The 18496-nt window shown below is 38.7% G+C and overlaps 1 protein-coding gene across 1 annotated transcript in view; it reads right to left on the bottom strand.

The window, feature by feature from the left end:
* Nucleotides 1-18496, bottom strand: part of PDE6C (phosphodiesterase 6C) — a 114803-nt gene that overhangs the window by 76640 nt on the left and 19667 nt on the right. The window contains exons 2-3 of the mRNA XM_089690233.1: nucleotides 2374-2526; nucleotides 2208-2297 (exon numbers count right to left, since the gene is read on the bottom strand). Of these exons, the coding sequence (XP_089546359.1) occupies nucleotides 2208-2297; nucleotides 2374-2526 (243 nt within the window). The remainder of the gene's footprint in view (nucleotides 1-2207; nucleotides 2298-2373; nucleotides 2527-18496) is intronic.

Genomic DNA, 18496 nt, shown 5'->3' with positions numbered 1-18496 from the left:
TCCTTGAAGAACCCTCTGCACACCGCTATATACCCTTTCCAGCAAACTTTGCAATGGAAAATAGGGATTTTTAGTTCATACATATTGCAATACATGTTTAAGCTGGCCAACTAAGGCAAAGTAATACCATTTGGCCAGTCCTACTCTGCTCTGCCTACGCAAATGCTACTGTGGACACAATGCCAATATGGGGCAAACAGTCATAAAGAATTGAGCACAGTTATATCATCTTTCTGTTGCATTGCAGGTCAGTAGCCAGACCTAAACCCCCACTTTGTGTCTGTTTGCCCCATGTTGGCATTCTGTCTACAGTAACTGTTTGCTGGAAAAGGTATTTAGCAGTGTGCAGAGGGTTCTTCTAGGATCACTCCAGAAACATGTCCCCTCGGTCATTCAGGTGCTGCTCTCAACTCATCTATTAATTGACATCTCATTAGTTGTGCATAGCAAATACCAAATACAAGAAGGAAGCCACATTCTATAGTAATAACCATATTACATGTTATTCTCAAAAAGAGCTTAGTTGTAGTGCAAAAGCAAAAAAAGAGCTCTTGTAGAGCAAAAAACCCATTTTTAGAGTGGAACATGTAAAATGTTGCTGCTCCTGCACCTCTCCTCCCAATCCCCATTCTCATTGTGACAGCAGGCCATGGATCTTCTCCCCGCACCCGCTGTCCCAACGGATACATCATTCATTTATTTACAGAATTCTGTGAAAGAATAGACTACAAGTGCCGTCAGCCTTTGCAATGATGAGCATCCTTGTAGTTCATTGATTCTTTCTGGATTGAAGTAACTGCCTGCTCATACACGGTATAGGTAGATATATACGCTATATTGACAAAAGTCTTAGGACACGCCTCCAAATCATTGGATTCAGGTGTTCCAATCACCTCCATGGCCACAGGTGTATAAAATCAAGCACCTAGGCATTAAGGCTCCGTACACATCAAATCCAATTTTGAAATCATGCGACTTACAGTGAAGTCGCACAATTTCAAAATCGGGTTAGATGCCGATTTCCTTGCGATTTGCAGGATGTGTATGCAAATCACAAAAGTAGTACATATACTACTTTTGAAATCGCATGCCAAGTTGCATCCAGTGTGAACCAGCCCTAAGACTGCTTTTATAAACATTTGTGAAAGAATGGGTCACTCTCGGGAGCTCAGTGAGTTCAGTTTGGGGATGGCCCCTTCCTGTTCTGACATGACTGTGCACCAGTGCACAAAGCAAGGTCTATAAAGACATGGAGGAGAGAGGGTGGGCCAACTCAGTATTGAATCCTATGGACTAGGGATTGCCATTAAAGTTCATGTGCTTGTAAAGGCAGGCATTCCCATACTTTGGGCAATATATTATATAAATTAAGTGGTGAACTCATTCTTTAAAACAAACATAAGGGTATTAATCTGTGCTGTGGCTTCTTTTTATGTTTGGCATTTGCTCAGCCACAAGCAGTTGATCCTGAGAAGGTTGCCTTGTGAATCTTATTGAAAGGTTGAGGAAACACTATAACTGAGCACAGTTGAAATAATTTCTCAATAGCAAATGGAAGATCATTTTACACATTCCCTGGGCTGGCTCTTTAATCTTGCAACCTGAGTTAAAGAGAGAGCCTCATTTGATGCAGGACTTGCGGACTTCCCACAGGTTCAGACACTTTCTAACACAAGGTCCTATTTTGTGAACACTTAAACCATTTTGTGTAATTATAACAGGGTGGTTCTACAAAGTCCTGCTGAATATGACTACGAGAATTATATAAAGGATAAGCCAAACACAGACTGAGGTTTCAGATCCAAACATCATAGATTGGTGGAATCACCTATGACTTTTTTCTCAGGCTTTCTGATGGAAAACCATCCTAACCATCTTCCACTCTGCCTTTGATTATGGCCAATTTAAAGCGAAAAAAGTGCATCATGTCCCATTGGTTGGTTGTGTTATTGTAAATGATTAACACTAGAGTAGTGTCAAGATTCAGAAACCTTTTTCATAGCTTCAGGAATGTAGATAAAACATTTGAAAGTGATAATTAAACCCACAGTCCCAAGAACATCTAAAAATTTGATTTCTAGCACTGATGTCCATTCAATACTATGAAGTCTATTTTGAGAAAACGTATTTTTCAATTCAGCAAAGTGCAACATACCCCTGCTATTACATTTTAATACATAGTTTGATTTTTATAATAAAGATCTTACCTGACTTTTTCTTAATTCGATGTTGTAAAGGTAGTTGATATGATTTTGTTTAAGGACCATGGATACAAAATTCAGATATTTGGTAAGTACCTGGAAAATGTACGCAAGAATTACATTTGCAGGCCATATTAACATGTTGAAATGTATGTTGTTTATACACTGTTACCTCTTCGTCCTGTTTGGTAAAGGCTGGTTCGTTCTGTTTGTTGACGGCCATTATAACCGCTAGGACCTCTTTTCCATATAAGACAGGTGTGGCCAGTAGATTGTTTGTACAGTAGCCCGTTTGCTTGTCTGCAAAGTCAGAGTAGTGTGTGTTCTGTGTAGGACAAAAAGAAAGTTGATTCCTCTTAATAATACATAGTATATTTGCTCTACACCATAACTGGATGATATTTAGTTAGCTAAGGCAAATTACATTTTTCATTTTCATAAAATAGTTTTACATTTTCTTTCATCCTTTTTTGCATCTCAGTGCTGCTGATCACCAAGTATTCCATTTATGAAAGCTGCAGATTTAAATAAAACTGTTTTTGAAATGACATTATCATATTTAAGTGTATATGAGATTTTAGTGATTGGATTAAGGTCTTCTTCAAGCAATATAACAACTACTTGCTGTATGCACTTCATATACTGTACCAGTAAATGGCCAAAATATCAGGACCGTGGACTCTAACACGCCTGGCCGGGTGGGGAAAATTTACTGTAGATGTTGCAGTTGTCAGAAAGATGTTTCCAATGTCAAAAGAGATATGAAACAACAGCAACAATACAGCAAACAGTTAAATTATGCAAGAAAAATATATTGCAAATAGGTGAACAATAGAAAGAAATACACTGTAAAAAACAAACAATGGGTTTAGAAAGCAACTCCTCCTAAACCCTATACTGGGGCAGTCTTAACTAAGCAGAGCTGTGTCACCCTGACAATCCAGCAATCTGTAATGTACTCTCCCTCTCTCTTATGCTGACCAGCTCGTTGGGGCCCAACTCTTATGTTGGAGAGCTCAGGATAATGTCCTTTTAAGCACTGATAATGGCACAAGCTCTGGTCCCTTTAAGCACTGATAAAGGCACTGGCTCTTTGATATTTGCAGCAACACTTCTCACTTCTCGCCAACTCCTGTATTAGCAGTTGATTTCCTTCTCTTTACTGTGGGCAATACAGTTGATCGGTGTCTATAGCATCCTTCCCCTTGCTCAGGCAGCGGGCTCCATTAGTATACATGTCACTTTCCAATATCCCAGAATGTCCGCCAATGTGCATCTCTCCCTCTCAGGTGCAGTGGTGAGCGGTTTGCTAATAGCCTGATGTGAGTTCATTCCCTTTGAGCAACCCCCACACTTCTCCTCTGCCAAGGAAAAGCAACAGAAAAAAACCTGTCCTTTGTGCCTCATTTCCTGGGATCTTCCATTCTCTCCTTCCAGCCCACCAAACCAGCTCAGTTTGTCCAGAACTAAACCTCACACAATTCTCTTTTGCTGCACATTCCTATTGGATGAAGGGGAGGGGAATTTAACACTTTCTGCTCAGCTCCACAATAATAGTGTACAGGTGGAAATACACTTGATGTGCTTAGCAACTTTCAAAATTATTGAAGGAAGTCATTATAACAAGAAGTTATCTTGTCAAATGTACAATTTGCTACAATTGCCTTGATCAAGTGGGTAGACCCTTCAAGTATTTGCAGCCAAATTGGACTAACACTTACTTTATACAGTTACATGTTCCCATTCACATAGCATAACATTAAACAAATATTTAAACACTGCTGCTTACCTTTTTACTTGACAAATCCTATGTATCTTCCCCTTCTATGTAATGTTAAAGTGGAACTTCAGTCTCTCAATCAACATTGACTATTTTTAATCCTTATGCTACTAGCATTAGTAAATAGATAGGCGAGTATATCATATTTACTTGTTTTAAACTTTGTTTTACATCTCTTCAGTTACTTCCTGGTTTTCATGCCTAGGCAAATTATGTCATCCGGGAGGGTTCTCAGCTCAGGCTATGCCTAAGCTAAGGGTAGATAGATTTCGGGAAGTAAATGATGCATGAATCATCTGCCCTTACTCAAGATGGACACAATCAGAAATGCTAGGGGGTGTTTTTCAAAATGATTTCTCAGCAAAATAAAGCATGGAGATATGGATGGATGGGGAGTTTGCTTTGAATATTAAAAATGAATTAAAAAGCATTTTTGGTTTGTGGTGCTCAGATACAGTGTAGTTCCAGCTGGAGAATTATGTTTAACATAATTAACACAGTCTGTACTCAGTTGGTAGATCTTAGTTATCAGTTGTAAACTAGATGTGCACATGTTCTGTCTTACCGAAGGGTTAAAGATCTCAAGGCTTGGTTGGTACCAGGGGCGGACTGACAACTCATGGGGCCCCTGGGCAATAGGGGATCATGGAGCCCTTGTGTCCTCGCCCACACCCAAAAAAGCCTATGAAAAAGCCAGTGAAAGGTACCAGGGGCATCTCATGGGGGCCCCTACTGAGCCCAGGCCCTCCAGCAGTACCCGAGCGCTTGAATGGTCAGTCCTCCCCTGGTTGGTACATTGTAAGTTAATGCACCTTTAAACAAATCTGTCCCTACATCTGTCCCCTAAGTGCATGTTGTGAGCTATTCTGAACAACTAAAGCAGCCTATGGAGCCATATGTACAAAAAAATGCTCCAAAGAAACAATTAGAAAAGGTAAGAAATATTTTTTTAATTATTTTTTTGGGGTATGCTGTATGAATGGTAACACAAACGAATGTATAAATATATATTTGACTGCAAAGGTGGAATTACATTTTTGAGAAATAATAATTTAGTCACAAAGCTGAAAACCACGCAATTTATAGAGATGGATTACCAATTACAGTGCATACAGACTGTTTGCCCTGGGTTAGAACATACACAGGCATGCTGCAGACTTTTTCTAGAAGCTGTAGTGCCACAATAACTGTGAAAAGAGATTGACAGAAGCATGGTTCAGCAGTCCATGTATATGTAGACAAATGAAGTTCCAATATGTGCAGAGGTAATCCAGTAAGCACTAAGGACAGACTGCGATGGAGCGAAGCGAACCCTGCAGTAGAAGAAACAAAAGAACACAGCTCCTCTAAGTGTAAACTGTGTGACAATATTTAATAAGAAGATAAGTTTAACAACTCACATCTTGGATAATAAAAACAGGCTCATAGGGAAGTGGTGTAAAACGTCTGTCGCCAGATGTAAATGGATAATCTGGAGAGCAATGAACCCTCCCACATGGAAGAAAAATATATTTGAAATATATTTTTAAAATATTCTTCCTAAATATATTGACATATTTGAAATACTACAATTTTGGGCGTATTCAATAAATTTAAAAATATCTTTAAACACATAAAATAAAAAACAATAAATATATATATATATATATATATATATATATATATATATATATATACTGTATGTTGAAATGCTTTTTTTATATATTACAGAATATATGAAAAATATTTTTAAAAATACATTTTCAAATATACTGTATGCCTTTAAAAATACACTTAATCTCCATTTTTGGAATTCACTTACAAATATATGTGAAAACATATGTTAATATGACTTTTGTATATGGTAAAAAAATAAATATTTTTAAAAATATTTTTCATATATTTTGTAAAATATAAAAAACGCATTTCAACATACAGTATATATATATATATATATATATATATATATACAGTCAGGTCCATAAATATTGGGACATCGACACAATTCTAACATTTTTGGCTCTATACACCACCACAATGGATTTGAAATGAAACGAACAAGATGTGATTTAACTGCAGACTGTCCGCTTTAATTTGAGGGTATTTACATCCAAATCAGGTGAACGGTGTAGGAATTACAACAGTTTGCATATGTGTCTCCCACTTGTTAAGGGACCAAAAGTAATGGGACAGAAAAATAATCATAACTCAAACTTTCACTTTTTAATACTTGGTTGCAAATCCTTTGCAGTCAATTACAGCCTGAAGTCTGGAATGCATAGACATCACCAGACGCTGGGTTTCATCCCTGGTGATGCTCTGCCAGGAACTGTCTTCAGTTCCTGCTTGTTCTTGGGGCATTTTCCCATCAGTTTTGTCTTCAGCAAGTGAAATGCATGCTCAATCGGATTCAGGTCAGGTGATTGACTTGGCCATTGCATAACATTCCACTTCTTTCCCTTAAAAAACTCTTTGGTTGCTTTTACAGTATGCTTTGGGTCATTGTCCATCTGCACTGTGAAGTGGCGTCCAATGAGTTCTGAAGCATTTGGCTGAATATGAGCAGATAATATTGCCCGAAACACTTCAAAATTCATCCTGCTGCTTTTGTCAGCAGTCACATCATCAATAAATACAGGAGAACCAGTTCCATTGGCAGCCATACATGCCCACGCCATGACACTACCACCACCATGCTTCACTGATGAGGTGGTATGCTTAGGATCATGAGCAGTTCCTTTCCTTCTCCATACTCTTCTCTTCCCATTACTCTGGTACAAGTTGATCTTGGTCTTATCTGTGCATAGGATGTTGTTCCAGAACTGTGAAGGCTTTTTTAGATGTCGTTTGGCAAACTCTAATCTGGCCTTCCTGTTTTTGAGGCTCACCAATGGTTTACATCTTGTGGTGAACACTCTGTATTCACTCTGGTGAAGTCTTCTCTTGATTGTTGACTTTGACACACATACACCTACCTCCTGGAGAGTGTTCTTGATCTGGCCAACTGTTGTGAAAGGTGTTTTCTTCACCAGGGAAAGAATTCTTCGGTCATCCACCACAGTTGTTTTCCGTGGTCTTCCGGGTCTTTTGGTGTTGCTGAGCTCACCAGTGCATTCCTTCTTTTTAAGAATGTTCCAAACAGTTGTTTTGGCCATGCCTAATCTTTTTGCTATCTCTCTGATGGGTTTGTTTTGTTTTTTCAGCCTAATGATGGCTTGCTTCACTGATAGTGACAGCTCTTTGGATCTCATCTTGAAAGTTGACAGCAACAGATTCCAAATGCAAATAGCACACTTGAAATGAAGTCTGGACCTTTTATCTGCTCATTGTAATTGGGATAATGAGGGAATAACACACACCTGGCCATGGAACAGCTGAGAAGCCAATTGTCCCATTACTTTTGGTCCCTTAACAAGTGGGAGGCACATATGCAAACTGTTGTAATTCCTACACCATTTACCTGATTTGGATGTAAATACCCTCAAATTAAAGCTGACAGTCTGCAGTTAAATCACATCTTGTTCGTTTCATTTCAAATCCATTGTGGTGGTGTATAGAGCCAAAAATGTTAGAATTGTGTCGATGTCCCAATATTTATGGACCTGACTGTATATATGTATGTATATATATTTATATATTGAATACGGCCAAAATGTACTATTTCAAATATATGTCAATATATTTGGGAAGCATATTTTTAAAATATATTTAAAATATATTTTTCTTCCATGTGAGCTGGTCGGCTAGCAGGAGGTGCTGCATCAAGTAAGGCATAGATGGTGAAGCCTGGCTGGGTCTCCAAATGTCCGGAGTTAGTCACGTTGGGCATCTGACATCATCGAGATGCGACACATTTCTGAGCATGTGCGGGATCAGCGTCGGCCGACACTCTCTTTCATCAGGCAACCAGACAGATGTTTTGCACCAGTTCCCTATGAGTCTGTTTTTATTATCCAAGATGTGAGTTATTACATTTACCTTCTTATTAAATATTGTCACACAGTTTACACTTAGAGGTGCTGTGTTCTTTTGTTTCCACAATAACTGTGAGCCTAACAACATAGGTTCCCTTGCAGCACATACAAAGCAGTAAACATAGACAGGATATGGTAATGTGGGCTGGAAGGAACAGAAGTGAGACATGTAGACACCTTTTGTTTAAGGAAGGATCTTTTGTATTTGCAATACATACTGACCAAAAGTTGAAGGTTCCCTTTGCAATTTGTGTTTAATTTAGGTACAAGCAATTGTAAACAGACGATAAATCAATTGTAAATTGAACAATGCAACAAATACTTTATTGATTCATACTTGATTCATACTTTGCGAAAATATGATCGATTATATGTGATTGGTTCTTCAACAAACACGCAGATAGTTATTCAATCTATCAGCAGCAATTGACAAAATTTGACCATGGCCGATCAACTTGTCAAAATCAGTCAAAAACTCACTAAATAGATGACCTTTAGTTTTATCCAATTTAACCAGTTTAGTTGCAATGAGGGATCAATTGAGTGATCATATCAATAAATGTGTGCTGGCCACAAGCACATCAATGCCAATACTAAGCTTTGGCTGTTGTAAAGCTGGTTGGGGGAACAGCTAAACACTTCTTCAGTTTCCCAGAGTCTTGGCTTCTTGTTGCTGTACCTTTTAAGAAGGATTGGGCTATCTCAGGTTATTATATTTTTTTTATATTCATATCCCAGGTTGGAGAAAACTTGTTAGTGGAGAGCTGGACCAGAGGCTTGAAAAAGAATAGGGCTTGAGATTAGAACTCAGAAGGCAGCTTTCTAGAAAATTGGGTGTCCTCGAGGTTCCCCAGATCACTCTGAAAACTAATATTCCAGTAGGTTGTTACTGTACATGACAACAAAGTAAATCCAGCATGTTTTAGGGCTCACAAATACTTTTTCATCAGGACTTAAAATGCCAGCAGTTAGTAAAGAAACAACTGGACAGGTATTTGTATTTTTGCTGTTTTGAGTCACCAGCCAGAAAGCCAAGACCATATTTTCTGTAGCTTGTATGTGGTAAGTCTGCATATTGTTAATATGTGATATAGCCCTATGAATCACTTTCCTTGAGGAAGGAGACTTAATTCTGTGAAACATGTCAAAATGTCCAGTATATGCCCTGAGAGACTAGAAAGAGAACATTCATCATTACTGTTAAGATATTTCATAATGGTTGATATTTATGTGATGCTGAAATGTATTTCAGTAAAAAAAAAATGAGAAATAATGGCTTAATACCAGAATGTAGATGGGTTTCTGTGCAAAGCAAACATTTTTTAAACATGCTGTTCTAAAGTTTGATGGACAAAATAGAAGCAGCAAAGTTTTTCCCTTTTTAAAATAAAAATATAGTCTAATGTGTCGGTGGTACAAAAAAGTCCCCTCAATTTTCTTTTAGAAATGTGTTCATGGTAAGGGGATGTAGGCATTGTGAAAAAGGGGAAGTGGCATGTATGAATATAAGTTGTAACACACCATATTAAGGGGGAAGGAATTCCCTTGCAAATTAACACAATTGTAATATGATTTTGGATTGTGTAGGAGGATAATGGAAAACTAAGTTAAAGTGTTACTAAACTCACAACAGTAAAATTAGTCTGTGTATGCAGTAAAGCATGCTAGTTATACTCACTGTGGACCTAAGAGGTTAATGCTCCGCATTGTGTAAAAAGGCTGTTTGATCCTGTCTTCTCTGATCCTCCCCTTCTCCTACTGTCCCCAATCCATCTACTGATAGTACAGAGCTCTAGGAGTCACTCTGCACATGCTCAATTTAGTTTGTATTGCCAGAGAGTTTTTTTTCACTGTGAGGGTGCATGTGATCAGCACAGGGCCAATCAGCACTATCTAGACAGAAGGTCAGGGGTCATGCAGCCTCAAAGGACAGTCAGAGCAGAATGAAAATTCCTCCTACAAGATTAACCAGTGCTCAGCTGGACACTGATAGAAGTCACAAGACTGCTATATAGTGCTGATGAGAAGAGGTATTTAGCAGTTTATATTTACTAAAATAATTGCATTTCCATGTTCTGTGTACTGTGGGAGACCAGATATAGTGAATGTAGGGTCCGGGTTTAGTAACACTTTAAATCGGCCATTGGCCTCGAGGGCAGCTCAGAACCAGTAACACTTGGACCTATGCAGACATCTGAATATCCATTTTAAAATAGTATAACTATGCAGGCTTGCCTATAAATTATTTGCATTCCCATGTTTAGATTTACTTACTTTGCATTAGCCTGATATCGTATCTAGAGTGCCAGGGGGTCAGGGCTACCTTGAAGTCCACAACCGTACCAACTGTCTTATCTCACACATGAGACTGCATAACAATGTTAAATAATAGAACCTGGTAGTTAAGAGAAATGTGAACTACCACATGGCTTTGTTTCTGAACACTCCTTGCGTAATCTCAGCAGTTTAAAGACAGAGCAGTATCTGTCAGACTTCAGATGACATCTGACACACTAATGTTCCAGATAAATTGTCTGGCTTAGCTAAAAGTAAGTACAGCTAAAACACCAGGTTAAGCAAATGGATACTGCATTGCTACTGGGAGCACAAGTATAGATACCTTGCACACAATTAGGGTTCAGTATCTAAAAACAAACATCAGACTGGTTAGTGGAAGATGAACCCAATATATTTTCACAGGTTGCAGTAAAAAGCAGTATGCGCATATACTGTATAAGTAATAAGGATGAGATCAGTCACAGTTCACTAGACAATATGTTCACTAGGCTATACAGGCCTGGCCAAACGTTTTGAGAATTACACAAATATTATATTTCACAAAGTCTGCTGCCTTATTTTTTATTATGGCAATTCGCACATACTCCAGAATGTTATAAAGAGTGATCAGATAAACTCCAATTAATTGTAAAATCCCTCTTTGCCATGAAATTAACTTAGTCCAAAAAAAATAATTCCACTGCATTTCAGCCCTGCCACAAAAGGACCAGCTGACATCATGTCAGTGATTCTCTTGTTAACACAGCTGTCAGTATTGACAAGGACAAGGCTGGAGATCACACTGTCATGCTGGTTGAGTTCGAATAACAGACTGGAAGCTTTAAAAGGAGGGTGATGCTTGAAATGATTGTTCTTCCTCTGTTAATCATGGTAACCTGCAAGGAAACATGTGCAGTAATCATTGCTTTGCACAAAAAGGGATTCTCAAGCAGGGATATTGCTGCACTAAGATTCCACCTAATTCAACCATTTATCGGATCATCAAGAACTTCAAGGAGAGAGGTTCAATTGTTGTGAAGAAGGCTTGAGGGTTCCCAAGAAGGTCCAGCAAGCGCAAGGACCGTCTCTGACAGTTGATTCAGCTGTAGGATCAGGGCACCACCAGTGTAGAGCTTGCTCAGGAATTGCAGAAGGCAGATGTGAGTGCATCTGCACGCACAGTGAGGTGAAAAATTTTGGAGGATGGCCTGGTGTCAAGAAAGGCAACAAAGAAGCCACTTCTTCAGGAAAAACATCATGGACGGACTGATATTCTGCAAAAGGCACAGGGATTGGACTGCTGAGGACTGGGGTAAAGTCCTATCCTCTGATAAGTCCCCTTTCTGATTGTTTGAAGCATCTGGAAAAAACCTTGTCTGGAGAAGAAAAGGTGAGTGCTACCATCAGTCCTGTGTCGTGCCAACAGTAAAGTATCCAGAGACCATTCATGTGTGGGGTTGCTTCTCAGCCAAGGGAGTGGGCTCACTCATAATTTTGCCTACGAACACAACCATGAATAAAGAGTGACACAAAAACATTCTCCGAGAGCAACTTCTCCCAACTATCCAAGAACAGTTTGCAAAAAGTGATAACTAAGTGGCTTATTATTTATTTATTTATTTATTTATCGAGTTTATATAGCGCCAAAGGGTTTGCTCAGCGCTGTACAATAGAGGGGGGACAATACATGAAACAGTACAGTAACATCAAACAGCACACAAGGGGTAAGAGGGCCCTACTCTTTCGAGCTTACAATCTAGGAGGGAGGCTTGGGGAACAAAACATCAAAATTGTAGGTCCATAGCCAGGAAACTCCCAGACTTTAGTCCCTTTGAGAACCTGTTGGTAATTCTCAAGAGGCGGGTGAACAAAAAATAAAACACAAATTTTTACAAACTCCAAGTATTGATTATGCAAGAATATGCTGCCATCAGTCAGCATGTGGCCCAGAAGTTGACTGACAGCATGCCACGGTGAATTGCAGAGGTCTTGAAAAAGAACGGTCAAAACCGCAAATATAGACTCTATACTTAATGTAATTGTCAATAAAAGCCTTTGACACTTATGAAATGCTTGTAATTATACTTCAGTATGTCATAGTAACATCTGACAAAAAACTATGAAGCAGCAGACTTTGTGAAAATTTATATTTGTGTGATTCCCAAAACGTTTGGCCATGACTGTAGTAGCATAGAATGGAGATCTATGCAGCTAAAGTAAACGTAATCCACAAAATCAACAATATGTAATTGCATTAGAAAACAGTAACAGCAATTATATGAATATTGCGATAACTCCTTTGTAAACAATAAGTTATATCCACTAAAGAGTACACTCTATATGAATGGCAGCCATGAAATGTAAAACTCCTAAAAGAGGTACCTCTTACTATGGACAACAGACACAGTTCTTGTGAAGCAGCTATTTGAGTGAGCAGTCTTTGGCCCTAGTTCTTCAGGCGGCTAGTGTTGGGGCCCAGTCTTTATGATGGTAAACATGAGTACAGCCCCTGCAATTGGACTTTGCTGCAACATTCATCTGGAGGTATTTTTATTATTAACCGTATTCACCTGGGTATATGTGCACAATTCCAACAGGTCTTCTATTGGGCAGTTTGCTGATAAAACCTGTTTATATATTGGATGTATGTACTATTATTGAACTTTTTCTATAATAGGCTTGTTTTATTTCCATACTGGAGTTTATCTATATACTTATGGTTAATGTTATATGCTGGCTGCAATAGTTCCTCTTCTCCTCTTTTCTAATTACTTTAATTGGATTATTATTATACAGGATTTATATAGCATAAGTTTGTGCAGCGCTTCACAATATACTGGTTGATTTCCCAAGAAGGGAATCCCCTCTGCTCACAGAGGCCATGTCCTGGGTGAACGCACTGCCAACTTAATCATCAAACCCACTCCTTCACTTCGCAAAGGTTCTGTTCTCTTGTTTACCTACAGATTTAGCACAATATCCTGTCTGGGGCTACAAGTACCGTATTTTTCGCTCCATAAGACGCACTTTTTTCCCCCAAAAAAATGGGGGAAAATGTCAGTGCGTCTTATGTAGCGAATATGGAGCGGCCGGTCCGGTATTTCCGCCGTCGTCACCATGTCAGAATACCGGGCCGGCCGCTCAGCTCTTCTCTGCAACAGGACCTTACCTGTTCCTCAGTCCAGCGCTGTACAGTCTTCCCGGCATCTTTAGTGTGGGCTGTGACACATGACAGGTCCCAGAAGACGCCGGGCCATTCACAAAGAGCAGTGCTTCTCGTGCATGCGCAGTGGGCACACGGCTGTCAGCCGGGTGCCCACACTAAAGGGAGGAGAACTCAGTGGAAGTGGGAGCAGGTACCTGTCAAATTCAGGTACCCATTCCCCCTCCCTCCCCAAAGGTCCACAGACTCTTGGTCATCCCCTGTACTGCCTGCAGTCTCTGGTCATCCCCTGTACTGTCTGCAGTCTCTTGGTCATCCCCTGTTCTGTCTGCAGTCTCTTGGTCATCCCCTGTACTGTCTGCAGTCTCTGGTCATCCCATGTACTGTCTGCAGTCTCTTGGTCATCCCCTGTACTGTCTACAGTCTCTGGTCATCCCCTGTGCTGTCTGCAGTCTCTGGTCATCCCCTGTACTGTCCGCAGTCTCTGGTCATATCCTGTACTATGTCCACAGTCTCTGGTCATATCCTGTACTGTGTCTTCAGTCTCTGGTCATCTCCTGTACTGTGTCCGCAGTCTCTGGTCATTTCCTGTACTGTGTCCGCAGTCTCTGGTCATCTCCTGTACTGTGTCCGCAGTCTCTGGTCATCTCCTGTACTGTGTCCGCAGTCTCTGGTCATATCCTGTACTACGTCTGCAGTCTCTGGTCATCCCTTGTACTATGTCCACCGTCTCTGGTCATCTCCTGTACTGTGTCTGCAGTGCATTGGTTCAGAATGTTTTTTTTCTTGCTTTCACCTCTAAAACCTAGACGCATGGTCAGGTGCGTCTTATGGAGCGAAAAATATGGTATATACCACAAAATCTAGAACATCACATAATAACAGCAGATTTATCACATGAACTTCAGTTGGCTCATTTGAATGCTAAAAGATTCAAGTTATATACATTGTAAAAACATCCAATAAAGAGAGTTGTTATATAATGTAAACATATATTATATTGCATCACAAAGTAAATGTGCAAAAGTACTGAAGAATCAGGCTGCTGAAATATAAGTAACTGCCTACTAGAACAAGTTTTAAAAAGTACTAAGAAACACTGACACACTGCTTTGTATGGCTGTGCTATGCAGATGCGACACTAAGCAGAGCCATACAAAGCACTGTGCAGGAGCCGACAGGGTAAAAAGCTGTATTGTTTACATACAGGTATCTTCCCCATCGGAGGTACTAGGTGATCACCAGGTGCCGGCTAGTAATCACCGGTCAGGACCAGGTAATTGACAGCCGAGGCCACGAATGGCAGCGCGGGTAGGGTGCACGCGCACCCGGAGCTACAAGATCACATATATATATGTGATTTTGCGCACCCGTGCCACCCTGTAGCAGTATTTCTGCTAGAGGGCAGTACTGTACTGGTTAAAGAAGAACAATATTTCCTAAGTATAATTATTAGATCTAACCCACCCCCCTTCCCCAACAACAGTTATCAAGGAGATTGATCCATCATAACAGCAGCTTGTCTCAGCTCAGAGCACTTTCCCTAGACCAGAGAAATGCAGAGGGAGAGGGAGTGTATCAGTCTCCTGTTCCTCTGCATTCCTCTTGCCACATCTTGTCTGGAGAAAGTGCTGTAAGCCAAGACAACCTGCCATTATGATGAATATATGGCCTTCCTAGCTGTTGTTGGGGGAAAGGTAGATGGATCGGACCTCATAACTAGACTTATGAATCACCAAGCAACATGGGAGAAAGTACATAGTACTTTTTTTCTATGGGGGGGGGGGCGCAGAACAATTTAACAAGTGTAATGACAGTTCTTCATTATGGATTATTTACTGAACGAAGTTTAAATGTAAAAAAAAGTTTTTTTTTTTTTTTTTTCTTGGAACCTCTGTTGGGTTCATATACAGTGGGAGGGTTATTTTTTGAGTGCCCTTGTCACTGCCTGGATTATGTGTAATCTTCTATTGGCTCTCTGGGGTCAGGATCCTGAAAACGGCAGCCTTATGACAATGTCATGATTGTTGTGCAGGAAAAGAATGAAGTGGTGGACAAATGGTCTCCACTCCCAGAAGAGGTGCTGATGATGGACTGTGATTAAGAAAACAGTCACATAAAAACAATGCTCAGATATATCTATCCATTCTGCACATAAACAGAAACAAGAAAAGAAAACAAAATGCAAAATACTGTTTGCTAATAAATAGGCACATACACATACATTTATAATTCCCTTAAATCACCACCCTGTTAAATGCAAAACTTTCAAAAACATTTCTACATATAACACAGTCTTTTTATAGGGATCATTGTCACACAATGCATTCACTATAGGGTACAATGTATTACAAAAACATATTTGCAGCAGGCAATGAGCTTCTCTTTAGTGCAACAATCTATGGGTTCTTCCACCACCTGAAAAACAAACTCACCAAAGAGTTGAACCTCTTAATATAAAAAGGTCAAGAGTGCTTATCAATATCCATCAAACGATATCCACCAACATGGGTTTAAAACCTCATCTGCTTCCACGTGCTCTGGCAAAAGCTGCATTTGCAAGTATAATACACAAGATAATCTCATAGCATAATTCTGTTTTCTTTAAAAAAAAAAATGCATATTAAAACCATATATGAACTCACATAAGCACTATGTATAATTGCAATTCAATATTCTCCTGGCTCACAACACTTGCCGCAGGCTTCCTAATGGCATAGAAGCCTCATGTATGATGACATATTCAAGAAGGACATCATCAAACTTTGTATACCTGGATGTATCTCAATATATATATATATTAAAAAATAATATAAATATTTTATAAAATAGATTTCTCAATATTATAATGTGGGGTGTATGAAACTCATGTTACAAACATATGATACATGCAACATATGAGTTTGAAACTTATATCAAGCAAATTGCACAGATGCAAAATAATAACATTTGAAAATATATAACAATAAACATAATGTACAAAAAACAGTCCACTTAAAAGTTACTAATGAAACAGATTATATCCAATTTTATATTCAAACTTTTGGGGCAAGCATATCCAGAACATATGTCCCCTTTGTTTTATTCTGTGAAATCCCCTTAGTTAAATTAGGTCCCTTCCAGGATTAATCTATGGTATCAATACTATGAAACTTAAGACCACTTGGTTCCTTATTATGATATTTCGAAACATGCAATGCAAATTGTTTGTCTTAAGAACCTTTTTAATATCACACAAATGTTCCCCCGTGTGTCTCAAAAGTTTGGGTTGTATGACCAATATATTGGAGCCCGCATTGACATTCTAGTACATACATGACAGGAGTAGTTTTACATGAAATAAATGTATTTATACTAAATGGTCTTCCATTAACTGTGGAAACAAATTTCAGCAGTTTTTAACTAGACAGGGTTCCTTGATGTTTACAGGCTAGACACCTGTCACATCTGTAAAACCCTTTTCCATTGAAGAAGTTATTATTTGGTGGATCCACAACAATAGGAGTCAACATTAATTTCAGCAACATTTTTATATAACCCTTATATTTTTGGGCAACAATGATCATATGACCTTGTCTTTCATTTTGTTCTAAATCTACTGCGTTGCCTGCATGGTATTTCATTAATTCACCATGCATGGCGAAAATTAAAATTGGGAAATAAATCATTTCTGTCAGACCCTTTGAAAAATTATTTTTGTACAAATTAAGAAAATAGATAAATCCCAAACATTAATGGACTCCTTACGCTTGCAAAAGTTTATTCCATATTTATTGTTTTTAATATTTATTAATATAATTATTTACTTTTTTCAGAGAATAAAGAAATCGAAGCAAAAGAGATCACATCTTCTTACCAGATGAAGAGAATGTCATCTATTATCCAAAACAGCTTCAGTGGAGTTCCTGCAGAAATTACACTGTCCTCCCAAAAAGCCATGCAAAGATTTTCTAAACTTGGTGTATATTTTCCACCCGTTACAGTCATCTCATTAAACCATAAAAAAGTGTGCTGTAAAGAGAATCTCAAGCATTCTAAAACAAATTCCTGCTGTAACTGTAGAATATAAACATCCTTTCCTAAAAAACTCATTACCACTTGTAATCCCTTTGTGTGAGAAATTATTGTATAAAATGAAGCCACATCTGTTGAGCACAGTATACAGTATAATCTTGATTATATTATAACTAATTTAGTAATTGTATGACATGTTTAGTGTCTATGTTGTAAGATTTATTATGTGTTACCAACACCTGCAGAAAAAAATTCACCTACTCACCCCCTGGGTCTTCCAGGGGGATATATCAAACTCTTATGCACTTAGGGCAGATAGCAGAGATTTTGCTAGTAGAGGATATATCTTGCCCTTCTTGTGGCGTTTATCAACAAGAACCGGCATCTCTTTGTTTTATACTTTTCTGTTGTAGGATTATATGATAATGAACTGTTCATTTTCCCTAGTCTTCTTTGTCTAAATTAACAACCCCTCCCCCCTTGTCTGCTGGACATATAAATATATCTTTTCTCCTTTATGATGTATCTTTTCCTGATTTTATAAATGGGGAATTGCTTATTTTAACAAATTTGACATCTGTTATATAATCCAATACAAACCTTTTAAACGTTTCCAAAAAATTATTACCAGTTGCAGTGCTACAAAGGGAACAATTCCTCAAACCTGATGAAATGTAATTTAGTTGGTGTGGCAAGGGATTAGCTTTAGTGTTTGATACTAAGCTTAATCAGAAATACTTTTTAATCTTCAGTTGGCTAATGTATTTGTGAACATCCATGAAGATAATACACTTTGACAGCAATTTACACCTTTAGCTATATAAAGTGATGGATTAACACCTATGAAGCCTTCTTGACACCAGGGATGGAATTATGTAAGTAGAACAGGGTGGTTCCACAGCTTTCATTTCGCCTATCCTGTTCTTAGACAATAACTTTTGCCTTTCCATAGGGAATGGATTAAAGTATCTGTGTTACTTGTGTTGATATAAATGCTGGGGTATTTTCCTGGCACTCATTAGAACTAAAGTAGTGACTTAGATAAGCTACAAAACGTCTTCTCTTTTTCAACTTCTGTAGGAGAGAATTGCTGGCTCTGCATAGAATG

The sequence above is a fragment of the Staurois parvus genome, unplaced genomic scaffold (assembly GCF_062004578.1).
Source record: "Staurois parvus isolate SC_StPar_1 unplaced genomic scaffold, SC_StPar_1.0 ptg000525l, whole genome shotgun sequence".
NCBI classification, from domain to species: domain Eukaryota; kingdom Metazoa; phylum Chordata; class Amphibia; order Anura; family Ranidae; genus Staurois; species Staurois parvus.
Note: the sequence above shows the minus strand (reverse complement) of the source record. Positions and strands in the feature narration are given on the sequence as shown.